Genomic DNA, 15,409 nt, shown 5'->3' with positions numbered 1-15,409 from the left:
TTTTTTTAATATCAGGCTTGTGTGGCGGCTGTAACGGTATACGAAGAATAATGACACTACTAAATAAGTTAATTTTGGCACCGCGGTGTTTAGGTGGAAAAACTCAATTCGTTATAGCGATGATATAATGTTCGTGGTGTTATAGCGCCCTCGCGTGGCCACAGATAGAAAAAAATATCAATGACTATCAATAAAGCATTTCGCTATTCCATTTCTGCTCCTCATGGCAAGAGACTATTATATTATTTGGCTACTTAAGGTCATAGTTTACTTGTTGATTAACAGTTTTGCAGCTAAAAAATACTGCCTTAACAATTTTTAAAGTTCCCCTCACTAACCTACAATGCAAAAAAATAATTCATGCGATCTCAACTATGGTAATTACCATAGACAAGTTAAAACTTCAAGAGCGTTTGTTTTAGATGTTCACAGCAGTACCCGTTACCTTTGTTGCAATAAAAGACAAATAATAACATATATTGACCTTGATTTTTTTTCCTGATATAGAAAAGAAGTCGTTCCTTTTCATACATTCTACTTGAGAAACACTAAACGTGCAATTCCCACCTTCACATGGGCCTTAAGTACAACTAGTGCCCCAATACTGTACCCTGTTATTATGGTGTCACGTTGTAGTGACTTGCAATAGAATATGTTATTTAATCTTTGCAGGCATGCAGTTACTTGACTACTTAAGGCAATAGCTGATTAATTAACTTTGCAACTAGTACTTTCCAACAACTTTAAAGTTCTCCTCACTCACCTAAAATGCCAAAATGATTTGTGTGCTCTCATTGCTACAGTGAGTTTAACTATAAAGTAACTTAAAACTTAAGTTTGTTTCAAAATGATCACAGCAATACCTATGACTCTTATGGCAATGAAAGACCTACAATAACAGATATTTACCTTGGATTTTACTTTGACATAGATAAGAGGTCTTCTATTTATGAGTAGTAATCCTGAGAGAATGAGATAAGGCCATTGCTTCTAAGTGGAGACTGCTTTGCTACTTCATGGTGTGGTAGAATATATAAACTGAACCTCACATACACCTGGGTTTGGCCCCAATGATTGATCCAATGACTTAACACTGAACTGACTGGAACACATTATTATTATAGTTATTTTTATTGTTGAACTGTTTTGTTTGATTCAGTTATATACAGTATTACAAGTTATCCCTGTGTCTCTCTTTAGTGCCGTTCTCAACAGTTACGCAAGGCACTCATACATTGTAAATATAACGAATTCTCAATATATAAAAGTAGTCAGATTATTTTTGCGTAGTCTTTTTATAAATACCTCGCATGCTGGAAAAGTTTGGGCACCCCCTGTATACTTATATGTGCTCACCTATAGAATTAACTGGGCATTCTGCAGGCGAATGTTGACGGTGTATTAAGTCTAAAAAATTACTAACGTAAATGTTACTAATCAGAGAATTTACTATTGGACAACGACTTAAGGGCTCCCCTTTATAGGGAACCTGCTGGAGAAATACTAAAAGAGCGTAATTCCTATCGGTGTTTTGGCTGTAGGTACAACTAGTCCACCGACACTGTCCCTTGTTATTATGGTGTCACATTGTAGTGGCTTAGGGACACAATTGAATAACAACACGTACAATAAAACTAGTGTACACGTTTCAACTAAGTCCCTTTCAATTGCTAAAAACGCTCCTTCATAGGATTCAAAGTGACTTTTGATAAGAAAAATTAGGTATGCAAAACGGAACTAAATATCCTCCAATCAGAGCTCACAATGTTAAACTAGGAAGCAGAAATGGTTGGAAGTTTTATTTTCTCACCCAATCAAATGGCAGATCACTACTTTTTACTCACACACTTCAAGCACACCGAACCCACCGTAATGCATGTAGGTTCTATATAGTGGCAATACACACGATTGATTTTGAGGATAGCTAATCACTTGTGTTTGTTTATTTGTTTGTTTGTTTTTAGTTAGCTAGTTTCTATCCTTCCACTCCACTACATTTCAGCTATTTTTGCAGGCATTATCACCTGAAATAGTGAAGTGATTATTTCATTAATTTATCTATCATAACTCAATAAATGAATTACATAATTCTAAAATAATGATTGCATAGTTTTATACCAACAATTTTTTCTTTTTACCTCAGCTACGACTCATGAATTCCGTCAGTAATAACCTGCAGCATGAGCTGATCCCATCAGTCCCTATTTTAACGGACAACTGTGAACACATCATGACATTTTCTACTTCCCCTTTACTAGTCCTACTATGGCTACGCCGATACCAGCATTGATCCTCTTGATTGGTTGAATATGATATTATGGACTTATTTATAACCAATTATCATCATGGTTGGATCTATCCAACCAAACCAGCCAAAGCCACACGTACTAGCCAATTAGGAGGCAGAGTAGCGTTAGCGACACTTCTACCATAGTATGGTTCAAAACTGAGCACGGGGGCGCGCGCCGTGCACCAATGGCGGTCAGAGGGGGGAGGAGTTAAGTTCTCCGTGTTCATAAATACACTGACGAGCACTTGCACGTCCGCTCTCTTACCCCAGACGAGGTGCCGTTTTCTCCTGTAGCACACACTCACAAGAAATCGCAGCCATGAGCAGAAAATTCTTCGTTGGTGGAAACTGGAAGATGAACGGTGACAAGAAAAGCCTCGGGGAGCTCATTCAGGTCCTGAACGACGCCAAGGTGGATCCAAATGTCGGTACGTGGATATTGATAAGTTCTTCACCAAATATGGTCTTGGACGTTTAACGTTGTAATATTTGATTTCTGAGTGACATGGCGATGTTGTCAGTCATCAGACCTGTTAACGTTTTCTCTGTGAAAGTCACTGCCGAATGTCCATGCAGAGTCAAAATGGCTGGGTCATTGAATAATTCAGTGTCATCAACAGTATCACAGCGTTGCATCGCATTTCTTTCTCCTCCCTAATTAAGTTGCATTCACGTGATTATTGTATTTATTGTTAAGTTAACCAATATAACCCAAAACCCCAGACGGAAAGATGTCTGAATTCAGATGACAGATTTTCAGTCATGTCGGAACCACTGGTGGGCGTGCTCTTCCATCCGCACGTAGTCCAGTCAGCTTTGCCTTTGCTGTGTAACCTATATGGGTGTAATCGAGTACTTGACCTAATGAGTGATTACTCCTTTTGTAATCACCGAATAATATTTGCAGTATTGTTGTTGTAATTGCAACTAAAGTAGTAATATGCATTCATCAGTGAAGGCAGCATGTTGCTCGAATTGAATAGTGTGTCCTGAATGCAGCAATACATTTGCCCGCCTCAACCTGTATCATTCATTCCACTCTCAGACAGTTGGCACTGCATTTTCGCTGAAATTTGGTATAAAGGTAATCTAGGGCGAAGGAAGAGTTGATTAAATCGGATTCGGATTCTGTATCACTTCCGTTTCCTTCATAATAATGAGGCTTGTAATGTGAGTTTAGTTTCATTTGTACCCCGTTTGTAATTCGGGATATGGTCACAACTCTGGCTGCAAGGAATGCGCCGTTTGCTCTTTTAGACCTTATAATTTGTCTTATTTGGGAGAAAAAAATAATTTGACGCAACTTTGGTCATGCAATTAATTTTGTTTTTGAAGCAAATGCAGGTATGTAAAGTGTAAACGTCTTCTGGGTTAATTGTACATTCATACCAGAAATTACGTAAAATGCATTTTTTCTCATAGAGAACAAAGGAAAAATAAAGAAAATCTAGATGCTTGTATGGATTGCTCTGAAAATGGAATGTCATTGTTGTCAAAAAGTGGATCCAGATTGTAATTTGGATTAAAACAGGATTAGATATTCTGTGCATTTGGAGGCTGGCAATGTGCATTGTTAGAATGGAGAGAGGTAGAGAAATTACACTGACACAAAAATTAAGCTGAAATCAAACAGCTTTACATATTATTTTTATTTAATAATTAGTAATTTACCTGTGTCAAACAATCAATACAGGATTTAAATAACTTGGTGGTGGTGTGAGTTCCTTAAATGTGTTTCGGTTTTTCAATCGGTGTACAAAACTCCCCAGCAAAGTAACACAAGCAAGGAGACACTGCATGCATCAAAGGTTATTTCATGATGTTATGAGAATCATGTCATGGTGTTATGTGTATACCAATCAGGTCTGGCCCAAACTGCTGCGCTGGTCATTTTAGTTCCAACTCTCCTTCAACTTTGCTCAATGAATGTCCCCTCGCCCTTACAATGCTGGAGTGAAACTCAAGCAGACTGGTCCCTGCAGAGCTTTAAAGTCAAAGTTCAATATTTTCCCCGACACAGATGCTTTCCTGATGTTGGATATTTAACCTGTTTTTATTTTATCATTTTGTAATGCTGTATCATGAAGTTTCTCTGACCTCTGCACTATGTGTTGGCATGCTGAACTCTGACCTTTAATTCAGGAAGTCTTGAGTGTGGTAGGGAGATATGACCTTTACCAGACCAGCATAAACAGGAGGCCTTTAATATAGACTCCAGTAACCCCAAGATACAGTTACATGTTGAATGTCAGTGTTTGGACTGTACTGTGCTCTATGTGAGCCATGCTGACTCCACAAGACATCAGATGGAAAATTTTGTCTTTGTAAAACACACATGTCAGTTTAATTGTGTATAATAATGAGTTGTTGTTTGACTGACCAGCTAGATATAAACATAATCTTACTCCAAATGTATGAGCTAAACAAAAAGTCCCATGCTATTTTTCTGTATCAACAGAGGTGGTGTGTGGCGCTCCCTCCATCTACCTGGACTTTGCCAGATCCAAGCTGGATGCCAAGTTTGGTGTGGCTGCTCAGAACTGCTACAAAGTTCCCAAGGGTGCCTTCACTGGGGAGATCAGGTGGGGAAGGAGTGATAATGCGCAATTAAATATGAGTGGAATTAATTCTTCATGTAGAGTCAGTAGCACAGTCTTCAGATTTAGATGATCTAAACATAAATATGAAGTCTGGATATTGTTTCACTGTATTAAAACCTTGATGGGTTTTTTTATTATTATTTTTTGGTCTGCAGCCCTGCAATGATCAAGGACTGTGGTGTGAACTGGGTGATCCTTGGACACTCTGAGAGGCGCCATGTCTTTGGAGAGAGCGATGAGGTAATTATGGAAGATTTTCTCATACACCACATCTTGATCACTGTCTGCAGTGATTGTTAACAAGGTCCTAATTTTTTTTGTGTGTATTTGTGTATTGTTAGCTCATTGGTCAGAAGACAGCCCACGCTCTGGAGAGTGGCCTTGGTGTCATCGCCTGCATTGGTGAGAAACTGGACGAGAGGGAGGGAGGCACCACCGACAAGGTTGTCTTTGCTCAGACTAAGGTCATTGCAGGTACGCCGCTTCAGACACCCCCCCCCCCACAGAGTTAAACACACACTAGAGAGAATTTTCAATGATTTGACGCACATTTCAGGGAATGTTTGTGCAAGATAGACGGTGGTGGAACTTGCAAAATACAGAATCCAGTCTTATCACACATCTCTTTGACAGAAAATGTAAAGGACTGGAGCAAGGTTGTGCTTGCATATGAACCTGTGTGGGCCATTGGCACTGGCAAAACTGCCTCCCCACTGCAGGTAGATATAAGGAGCCGCTTAAAATGTTTTGTTTTTTAAATGAGCTTTTTGTCATGAGCCACAAGAACTTTTTTTTGTCTGTGATGTAAGGCTCAGGAAGTTCATTTTAAACTGAGGGACTGGCTGAAGACCAACGTGTCCGAGGCTGTCGCCAACTCTGTGCGGATCATCTATGGAGGTAAGTCAGAGAGACATTTTGTTTATTCTCATTTTTTTTCTCATGTCAATCTTGGCTCATGAACCCGTTCCTCTCAGGTTCTGTGACTGGTGCTACCTGCAAAGAGCTCGCCTCCCAGAAGGATGTTGACGGTTTCCTCGTGGGTGGAGCCTCCCTCAAGCCAGAGTTTACTGAAATCATCAATGCCAGGGCATAATAAGAACTGTAACAGCTGCAGCGAGACAAAGTCCAGATGACCCAGTTCCATCGTCCCTCACTAAGCACTTAGTCCTCTTTCTATTCAAAGCATTTGTGTAATGATGCCATTCCCTCATTTTCTTTATTTTTTAGTATAGTTTCTCATAAAGAAAAGCAACAGGTTGACATATACACTGTGCTGCACTGAAAAGAGTTAAGTCCACTGCTAATAACCTACATGCGTATTAACTTTCATACCAAGTGCTGCAATGATCAACGGTTAAACCTTGAGGTGAACTGCCAATCCTCACCTTTACTTGAAAAGTTTCAGAAACTTTTTTATGTAAGTGTCACAACTCTTGTCAATCAGATTTATTTGACAGTTTAATATGTGCTTCTCTTTTGTGTAATTATGTTTGATGGCTTTTTCTTCCCTGTAGACGTGCATGATCTGCTCTCTTTGGCTCTTTGCCAAGAGGGATCTGTCCATTACATGTTAACCATATTGGCCGGTGAGTCAAAGGGTGAGAAGGCTGTTGTGAAACATAATAAATGGTGTAGAAACAGTTTTAGTATCTTCTTTTGTCGTTGTGTCGATGTATATCTCATGGAAACCCTTCCATGTCTTGTGTGGGCACCTACCTGTGTTAGTAGCTGTCATCACCCATTCTAGAAAAGGACAATTCTGCAGCGGTGTCTTCTTGGATTCCTGTATGGTAAAGTAAACCTTAAACATCTGGGCTGCCTATCCAGTTGGGAATACTTAACTGAATTTCCATTGTGAAAAATGTGATCCAGTGCCATTTACAGTCATTTGTCAGTGAATGGAATAAGGGACAAAACAATTACTTGCACATGAAGTATCTTCCAGTGGAGAAAATAAAGTTCCCTTTATAGTGTGCTTGCATTGGGAAAAAATTGCCCTGAGGTTAAGCTTTCTGCAGAGAAAAGGACCTCTTAAAATGAATAGGTGAGCCACCTTCTAAGATACCATTCTAGGGTGAGAAATGCGATCCCGTGAAAGAATATGAATTTGCCTCCATGAGCCTCTAATTGGTGAGCTGTGGGCTATACAGGCATTTATTTTGTGCGTCTGCCCCTCAGGCAGCTTGATGGTAACCCCAGTGGTATTCAGACGATGGCAGTGAGTGTCTCGTTACAGCAGTGAACTCCTGTTCAGACAATGCCATCCAGAGATAGCTTGACTGCTATTTTTATCACACCGCTAAAGTAAAACATGCAGCAATCCTTCTTGTCTTTGTTCAAGTAGAACATATTCCTGCTTCTAAATTCATCTGGGAGAAAAAAAACATCAGATACAAATGGAAAGGAACAGATTTGAAACAGGACAACAGCCTTTCCCATTTTGGATTCCTGAAACCTCAACCAGTCCTAGAGAATAGGCTGAGGTCCAAAATCATTCCATCACAATCTCCATGTCTGTCCTCAGCAAACACTATAATTTAGACAAATATTAGTCTGTTCTGATACTTTTGTCCACTTTTTGCTTTAGATTTGTACAGCAGAAGAGAAAAATAATGCAAATATTACATCACATTATGTAATTCAATGCAAAAACATTTTGTAAAATAATAAAAAATAATTCCCTAATATAGGTAATATAGGTATTTATTTCTCCATTTTATCGTGTTCCACTTGATTGTGCTTCTTCAGCACAAGGAAGTTTTAAATCCTTGACCTGTGTGTGTCTTACTGCACTGGACGCTCCCATGCAGCAGCCTTGTCTTTACACTCCCGTCCACCAGGCGGCGGTAGTGCGTTACGTTAAACGTTTTGTTGCAGCGGCGCAGCCCACGTTCGTTTTCACCGGTGGAGCGTGACGTTTAAGGACACGCGAGAATACGTCGACTAGCTCCACTAGAAAATACCAGCATTCCGTATAAACATCCAGAATGTTTTCCCTGAAGGATTATTTAACCGACAGACTGACGGCAGCGGCGGAAGAGATATTTGAAGTTGTCAAAAAGACGATGGCCGAATACAAAGAGGAGATTTCTCGCTCGAAAGATTTAGAAATCAGTCGTCTCAGGATCCAGCTGAGGCTCCTCAAGTCAGGTGAGTTTGGACGACAAACACCTGGAGTCAAATCATACTGTGTTATATTTCATATAAACTGATGTTTTGCTCATGTCTAGACACCAGGTTCGATACCTGCTTTGGAGGAGGACCTCCGCAGCAGGAGATCCACCATCACCATCCTCCTCCGCCTGTGCAGCGGATCCACCATCCGCCATTCCCTGCAGCGGACGCTCCTGACAGCGAGCACTGCAAAGAAGATGGGTGCAGCACCATGGAGCAGGAGCATCCGGAGCCCTCAGAGGTGAAGAAGGAGCAGCAAAAGAGCCACTTCTGGATGGATCCAGACGAAAGCCAGCTGGACAGCCTTGACTCAGATATCAAAGACTTCATTTCACCTGCCTCCAGTCAGAGAGACAATCTGCAGGACCCCATCATGGTCTTCCACCACAGCAACACTGGCGAGGAGAATAAAGACAGGCCTTACTGCTGCTCCGTTTGTGAAAAGCGTTTCGGTAACTGCTCCCACCTTGCAGCTCATATCAGGACACACACGGGAGAAAGACCTTACAGATGTGAAATATGCAAAAAGTTTTTTATTACTACAAGTGCACTGAATAGACATCAAACAATCCACACAGAAGGGAAGCAATATGTCTGTAATGTTTGCGGTAAATCTTTCAAGTGGATGGATTCTCTTCGCAGACACGTCATATGTGTGCACAAGGTAGAAAATATGCCTGAATCCCACCATGTACTGTAATGTTGTTTTGTCTATGTTAATCATGAAACTCATGTTTGAACAAAGTATGTTACATGCATTTTCTGTTTATTTGTGTTAGTAGATGTCTGAAGGTTTATGACGGGCCTGGATAACTTCCAGGAAGTGGAAGCACTTGCAGAACACCTCATTGCAGCGAACAGAAACACACAGTTCACCAGGAAGAACTTCAGAGACAGCAGTTTGGTTGTTTTGGATTGTGTGGTACTGATTGTCAGGAACAGGCCCCACAGTGTAGGAAGTGTTCAGGAAACATACCCGCACACCTCAATATCTACAGTTTGACTCACTACAACACAAACTAGTACTCAGAAACATGTAAGAAGCATGTACAGAACACACTCCAAATATCTGGTTTCCCCAACTGGGCTTAAGTTCAAGACACCAGAAGACCCAAAACAGCAGGGAGACAATCTTGAGTAAACGCAACATCCCAATATGCTTTAAACCCACCATGACCCTGAGACAGAAGCTAATTCACCCAAATGATAGAACACCCAGACACAACCGTGAAGATAACATGGTACACATTGTGAACATGGGAGACAGATTGTCTGAGAGAGGGATTAAAGAAGCTGTCACTCGACAGAAGAGGAGGTCTCTCCCTTTAGCTGTCCTCCACATGTGTTGGATTATCTCCCCAGGAAGCTCACACCTCATTTGTGTGACTTTAGGGAGCAAACGACACAACCGTCATCCAACGACCTCCAGGTGACTCCAACCTCCCTGGAGTAGGAACCTAGAGTCCAAAGGTGACACCTATAGCTGGGTTTGCACAACTCTGGGTGGGACCCGTCCCACTCATGTCAGTAGACCTCATCAAGCCTTGTGTACACGTTGTAGTCAGCATAATGCAAGTTAACTGTAGAAAACATAATTTATAAGTAAAGAATGAAAAATGCATTCTGTAAATGAAAGGATGATAGTCTATATTCTCTGTATTTTTTAATTAGTTCTTTCTGAAGCCACAAAATAGGAAAAGTTCCACAGTTGCCCACAAGGTGGCAGTACCTTTCACGATTTACGATCTTGGAAAAAAGAGAAAATTTGAACAGTGTACAAGACAGTTCTATGAGAAACAACACTTTACTGGATTATTCAGGTTTTTGTCCACTCTAAATAAATTTAGCTCCTTTTTTTGTTCATTTGTCTACACTGCAATAATTCTGAAAAAGTTAACAACTTCAGATAAAACTCTGTGGATGGTTCTTGGGGTAAAAAGTCGATAACATTTTGGGAATGATACAGGCTTGTTTTTACTTGTCTTTAACAGTGACAGTTCCTATATTTGTGATATTTTCACAAAATGAACCAATCATCATTAATGACCTTCAGAGTAACGGACTTCATAGGAATTTCTCCCGTCCAGTGGATAAAAGAAAAATAGACAAGATAGTTATCTGCACATGAAATGTCTTCCAGTGGGGAAAATCAAGGTCCCTTTATGGTGCACTTGCATGGGGAAAAAGAAATTGCTCTGGGGTTAACCTTTCTGCAGAGAAAATGTTGTAAGTGATGTTTTGCAGTGCCCTATTAAAGGACAAACTATGGTAAAACATGATGATCTGCAATCTAAGGTGCCTTTGCACTGGACAAAATGAAAGCCTTTCCACCTGCCTAGAAGGTATCCATCAAGTTGAAAAAATTCCCTCTAGTGTTTGTTTTTGTGGGGCAAATGAGGTTTTCTCTTGGGTGCAAAAAATTATGATAAAAGGCCCCTCCAATGAAAATATGTGATAGAACCTGTTAAATGCCTTACCAGTGGAGAAAATATGATTAGATTCCCTCCGGGGAGTTTTTTTTATTAAAAAGAAAATTTCTATTTTATGGTGCCCTTCCATACCTGCCGTAGGAAGCATGATAAAAGGTACAAATGGATGCCCTTAAAATGAATAAAACATGATGAGCCACCCCCTAACGTGCCATTCCAGTGGAGAAATGTGATCCCATGGCAGAATATTAATTTTCCTCCCTGAGCCTCTAATTGGTGAGCTGTGGGCTATACAGGCGTTTATTTTGTGCGTCTGGCCCTAAGGTAGCTTGATGGTAACCCCAGTGGTATTCATAGGATGGCAGTGAGTGTCTCGTTACAGCGGTGAACTCCTGTTAAGACAATGCCATCCAAAGAAAGCTTGACTGCTATTTTTATCACACCACTAAAGTAAAACATGCAGCAATCCTTCTTGTCTTTGTTGTAAGTAGAACATATTCCTGCTTCAAGTCTTGGCTCTAAATTTAACTAGAAATTAGGCGAGACATTTCGAATAAGCATTTAAACTAAACCTTGTTTGGATACTGAGCTGGATGAGTGTTTTTTATACTGGAAAATTTGATGCAGTTTAAAGGTTCGTAAACATTTTTTGAAGCAGTAACAGAGTCATAAAGAAACTACCAGATTTGAAACATGACAACAGATTACCTATTAACAAAACCACCTGTGCATATATCCAAAAAGAATAAGAAAAAGGAAAAATGGTGATTGCTAAAATTAACACAAAGCAATTTTATCCTCGACTCCTGGCAGTTAGTTGATAATTTCATGTTAGTTTGAATAGCTGGGATGAGAACCTCCTGTAAAGTAAAACATTAGTTGTGATTTCTGAGTCAGTAAATTGTATATTGTTGTATTCAGAAATTACAAAAACAACAACTGTGTTCCATTCGTGCATTTTTCACATTTGGGCATTGCGGCAATTTTTCTAACAGATGTCTTATTTGCCTCAATACCACTCAAAAAGGTAAGATTAGATAACCCTTTACTGTCCCACAGTGGGGAAACTTGTGAGATCAGACTAAACCTGATATCCTAAGAATTATCACAACATATTCCCTAATTATATATCTTTAATATACAATGAACAACATTTACATTAAAGAAAATTAGATCTTAGATGAGCCCTTGGAGTGTGTGTGTGTGTGTGTGTGTGTGTGTGTGTGTGTGTGTGTGTGTGTGTGTGTGTGTGTGTGTGTGTGTGTGTGTGTGTGTGTGTGTGTGTGTGTGTGTGTGTGTGTGTGTGTGTGTGTGTGTGTCTTCTTACTGCACTGGACGCTCCCATGCAGAGGCCTTGTCTTTACACTCCCGTCCACCAGGCGGCGGTAGTGCGTTACGTTAAACGTTTTGTTGCAGCGGCGCAGCCCACGTTCGTTTTCACCGGTGGAGCGTGACGTTTAAGGACACGCGAGAATACGTCGACTAGCTCCACTAGAAAATACCAGCTTTCCGTATAAACATCCAGAATGTTTTCCCTGAAGGATTATTTAACCGACAGACTGACGGCAGCGGCGGAAGAGATATTTGAAGTTGTCAAAAAGACGATGGCCGAATACAAAGAGGAGATTTCTCGCTCGAAAGATTTAGAAATCAGTCGTCTCAGGATCCAGCTGAGGCTCCTCAAGTCAGGTGAGTTTGGACGACAAACACCTGGAGTCAAATCATACTGTGTTATATTTTATATAAATTGCCTTTTCTGCGATTATTTGTGTGTGTTCAGAGACCAAGATCGAACCGTCTCTGGGAGATTCTCCACAGCAGGAGATCCACCATCCGCCATTCCCTGCAGCGGACGCTCCTGACAGCGAGCACTGCAAAGAAGATGGGTGCAGCACCATGGAGCAGGAGCATCCGGAGCCCTCGGAGGTGAAGAAGGAGCAGCAAAAGAGCCACTTCTGGATGGATCCAGACGAAAGCCAGCTGGACAGCCTTGATTCAGATATCAAAGACTTCATTTCACCTGCCTCCAGTCAGAGAGACAATCTGCAGGACCCCATCATGGTCTTCCACCACAGCAACGCTGGCGAGGAGAATAAAGACAGGCCTTACTGCTGCTTTGTGTGTGACAGGAGTTTCAGTAACTGCTCCCATCTCGCTGTTCATATCAGGACACACACGGGAGAAAGACCTTACAAATGTGAAATATGCAAAAAGAATTTTATTACTACAAGCGCACTGAACAGACACAAGACAATCCACACTGAAGGGAAGCAATATGTCTGTAATCTCTGTAGTAAATCCTTCAAGTGGATGGAATCTCTTTCCAGACATGTGAAAAGTGTGCACAAGGGACAAAATTCCTCTGTATGACTCGCATAGAAATCTCACCACGTACTATAATGTTTTTCTGTGTTCACCAGGAAACTCCTGATATGTCTGATTAAAGAATGTTAGATTTGTCTGTTGTGTATTCATGTTGATAGACTGTATCAAGCCTCGTGTTTAGTTGTAGTCTGTGTCATGCAAGTAAATTGTAGAAAACAAATGTTATAATTGTATTGAAAATGTATTATGATAATAAAATAGCGATGATATTTATAGTTTTTAATGTACTATTTATTCCTTATGCTGCTACAGATTGAAGAGAAGTTCCATAGTTGTCCACAAGGTGGCAGTCGCTGCATCTCATTCACAATTGGCAATCAGTCTAAATTTTAAACACTTAAAATTTTAATCAAACATTTAAAAAGTGAGAGTGGTAACCAAGGAAATAACATTTGGTACTACTTTACATTTACTATATTTCAGGGAGAAATATGATTCTTCCTCTGTTGTGTACTCTATCATTATTTAATATTTGTAAAGGTTAACAGTATTAAGGTTAAACATAATAAAAAATCTTACAGTATTTTTGTATAAAAAGGTTCAAAACAACCCCACATTACAAAAATATTAATGCTTGAAATCCATTGAAAAAATATATTATTCTGGTACATATTTTAGAGTGTGCCAATCTGTATATGAAGCTCTTCCATATTGATATAGGTAGATACAGAGATAAAGATAATACTCAACTGTCTTGGCAGACAACCACATGGTTGATGGTACTTCAGGGACTGCATGGAAATCAAGCTTCCCCATCTGGTGAAAGTCTTAAATCAGAAACTGAAGCAGGAGTGGGCATTTTAAGTTTAGGTGTTCAGGAGCACGTATCCAAAAGCAAAGTCGCATTAATTAGTTTACACATGTTTTAACGTGACAGCTGCAGGGATGTGAGGTTGTATCAAACTGCTTGTCCTTGAAAACTGTCAATGCAGGCATTTGTTTTAACACAGAAAAATCAGAATTTTATTTAAAGAAAGAAATTTTGTCTGAGACGCTGATCAGGTGCATAAGGTGACACCTTTGAGAATAACCAGAAGGTTTACTGTGAAGCCAACGCCTTATCAGCCAACACCAGGGTCCAAAATGCCCACTAATTGAGGCTTAAGTGGAACAAAACTCTGCTACCAGTTTAAAAAGTCTTGTGGTGGCTTTTTTACAAGATAAATTTGTAACGGAACAGGCAAACAAAGGTACCAAAAATAGTATTCCCCTCTGAAATGTTGGAGTTGAAGAAGAGAGGCAGTAGAACTAAATCCAAGTTAAGATTAACATATTTATACTGTACTTGAAAGATTTCCATCTCCAAACCTTAATAACTACCTCCATACACACATTCAATGACACTGATAGGATTAAATATGTTTCTTATCATTTTAATTCACAGGCATTCACAGATTTCCAGTAGTAGCTGTTTTGAATTGAAGAGATGCAGAACTCATTGTGGCTTCAGTTACAGTAGGTTCAAGAAGGGAGCACGTAACTTTCAATGTTTTGGTTTTTTTTTGGTTTGGAACCCTTTTTCGTGCGTCAACCATTTTTTTGCACTTTATTGACGTATAATATTGTTAAACACCTCATCCAACTGGGACATCACCTGAGAGCTCTCGTCTAAATTCAACTTAAGTCAACCTCTTACAACAAATGTGCAGAATTAAAATGATGATACATCATAAAAACTGAAAATCTGGTTTGGACTAAAGCTGAACTATGTGCTGGGGCTTTGCTCCAAAACATGTGGGTAAACCCATGGAACAGAGTGTTCATCAAGTTTATACGGTGAGTTTACAAAACAACAACTCAAGAGTCCTGATAGCACAGATACCCTTATTATAAATTTTTTACAACCCAGTCTGCAGATAATGTGTTGATAGCATGACACACATATATCAGAGACAGATTGTAGAATAAAGTCTCCTATCTAGCAACATGCTACCCATTAGTCCTAGTTGAGAAGGGCTCTTTGTCCCTTTGTTCCAATGCAGTGGTACATAATGTTTCAGGTACCTAAAGAAAAATATACTGGCTGGAAACAATCTACCATCTTTTGAAAAATGCAACGAAATTTTGAATAGGTCCTCTAATTTATAAGGCAGTCCCATGACAACCAACAACCACTTACAGGTTTGTTCAGAATTTAGTTAAATAACTCAACAACATAACTAACTCTAGCTTTTGCTTTTGTTCATTCGTCTTTTAAACTGAAAAAAAGTTGGCAACAAACTGATAAAACTTTTTGCAGCAGTAATTCTTGGGTCAAGGAGGAGTTGATTATGCTTTGAGGCGGATCCAGGGACTTTTTATTTGTCTTCAACAATGAGAGAGAGAGAGAGAGAGAGAGAGAGAGAGAGAGAGAGAGAGAGAGAGAGAGAGAGAGAGAGAGAGAGAGAGAGAGAAGAGAGAGAGAGAGTGAGAGAAAGAGAGAGAGAGAGAGAGAGAGAGAGAGAGAGAGAGAGAGAGAGAGAGAGAGAGAGAGAGAGTGAGTTCCTTTTTTGTGATCTTTTCACAAAACGAATCGATCATAATCATCCTCA

The 15,409-nt window shown here is 39.9% G+C and overlaps 3 protein-coding genes and 1 non-coding gene across 4 annotated transcripts; 3 read left to right on the top strand and 1 right to left on the bottom strand.

The window, feature by feature from the left end:
- Positions 1–1,466: 1,466 nt before the first annotated feature.
- LOC137602191 (U7 small nuclear RNA) lies at positions 1,467–1,522 on the bottom strand. Its single transcript, XR_011037141.1, has one exon. It is a non-coding gene; the product is annotated as a U7 small nuclear RNA (small nuclear RNA).
- Positions 1,523–2,531: 1,009 nt separating this feature from the next.
- tpi1b (triosephosphate isomerase 1b) lies at positions 2,532–6,530 on the top strand. The gene is made up of 7 exons (XM_068323441.1): positions 2,532–2,718; positions 4,749–4,872; positions 5,046–5,130; positions 5,232–5,364; positions 5,524–5,609; positions 5,700–5,787; positions 5,865–6,530. Exons 1-7 carry the CDS (start codon positions 2,610–2,612, stop codon positions 5,981–5,983), a joined length of 744 nt encoding a protein of 247 aa, XP_068179542.1. The 5' UTR covers positions 2,532–2,609; the 3' UTR covers positions 5,984–6,530.
- A 1,306-nt stretch (positions 6,531–7,836) lies between these two features.
- LOC137601478 (zinc finger protein 26-like) lies at positions 7,837–9,525 on the top strand. The gene is made up of 3 exons (XM_068323675.1): positions 7,837–8,040; positions 8,121–8,728; positions 9,457–9,525. Exons 1-3 carry the CDS (start codon positions 7,878–7,880, stop codon positions 9,523–9,525), a joined length of 840 nt encoding a protein of 279 aa, XP_068179776.1. The 5' UTR covers positions 7,837–7,877.
- Positions 9,526–11,973: 2,448 nt separating this feature from the next.
- LOC137601957 (zinc finger protein 112-like) lies at positions 11,974–13,024 on the top strand. Its single transcript, XM_068324465.1, has 2 exons — positions 11,974–12,182; positions 12,274–13,024. Exons 1-2 carry the CDS (start codon positions 12,020–12,022, stop codon positions 12,861–12,863), a joined length of 753 nt encoding a protein of 250 aa, XP_068180566.1. The 5' UTR covers positions 11,974–12,019; the 3' UTR covers positions 12,864–13,024.
- The last annotated feature ends 2,385 nt before the right edge of the window (positions 13,025–15,409 follow it).

The sequence above is a fragment of the Antennarius striatus genome, chromosome 9, assembly GCF_040054535.1.
Source record: "Antennarius striatus isolate MH-2024 chromosome 9, ASM4005453v1, whole genome shotgun sequence".
Classification (NCBI taxonomy): Eukaryota; Metazoa; Chordata; class Actinopteri; order Lophiiformes; family Antennariidae; genus Antennarius; species Antennarius striatus.
Note: the sequence above shows the minus strand (reverse complement) of the source record. Positions and strands in the feature narration are given on the sequence as shown.

Excerpts from the sequence above, each read along its gene's own strand:
- LOC137601957 (XM_068324465.1), top strand. The coding sequence starts at position 12,020 with ATGTTTTCCCTGAAGGATTATTTAACCGACAGACTGACGGCAGCGGCG. Across the intron at positions 12,183-12,273 it reads GCTGAGGCTCCTCAAGTCAG|AGACCAAGATCGAACCGTCT; the intron begins GTGAGTTTGGAC and ends GTGTGTGTTCAG.
- tpi1b (XM_068323441.1), top strand. The coding sequence starts at position 2,610 with ATGAGCAGAAAATTCTTCGTTGGTGGAAACTGGAAGATGAACGGTGAC. Across the intron at positions 2,719-4,748 it reads CAAGGTGGATCCAAATGTCG|AGGTGGTGTGTGGCGCTCCC; the intron begins GTACGTGGATAT and ends CTGTATCAACAG. Across the intron at positions 5,131-5,231 it reads TCTTTGGAGAGAGCGATGAG|CTCATTGGTCAGAAGACAGC; the intron begins GTAATTATGGAA and ends GTGTATTGTTAG.
- LOC137601478 (XM_068323675.1), top strand. The coding sequence starts at position 7,878 with ATGTTTTCCCTGAAGGATTATTTAACCGACAGACTGACGGCAGCGGCG. Across the intron at positions 8,041-8,120 it reads GCTGAGGCTCCTCAAGTCAG|ACACCAGGTTCGATACCTGC; the intron begins GTGAGTTTGGAC and ends GCTCATGTCTAG. Across the intron at positions 8,729-9,456 it reads ACGTCATATGTGTGCACAAG|GGAGCAAACGACACAACCGT; the intron begins GTAGAAAATATG and ends GTGTGACTTTAG.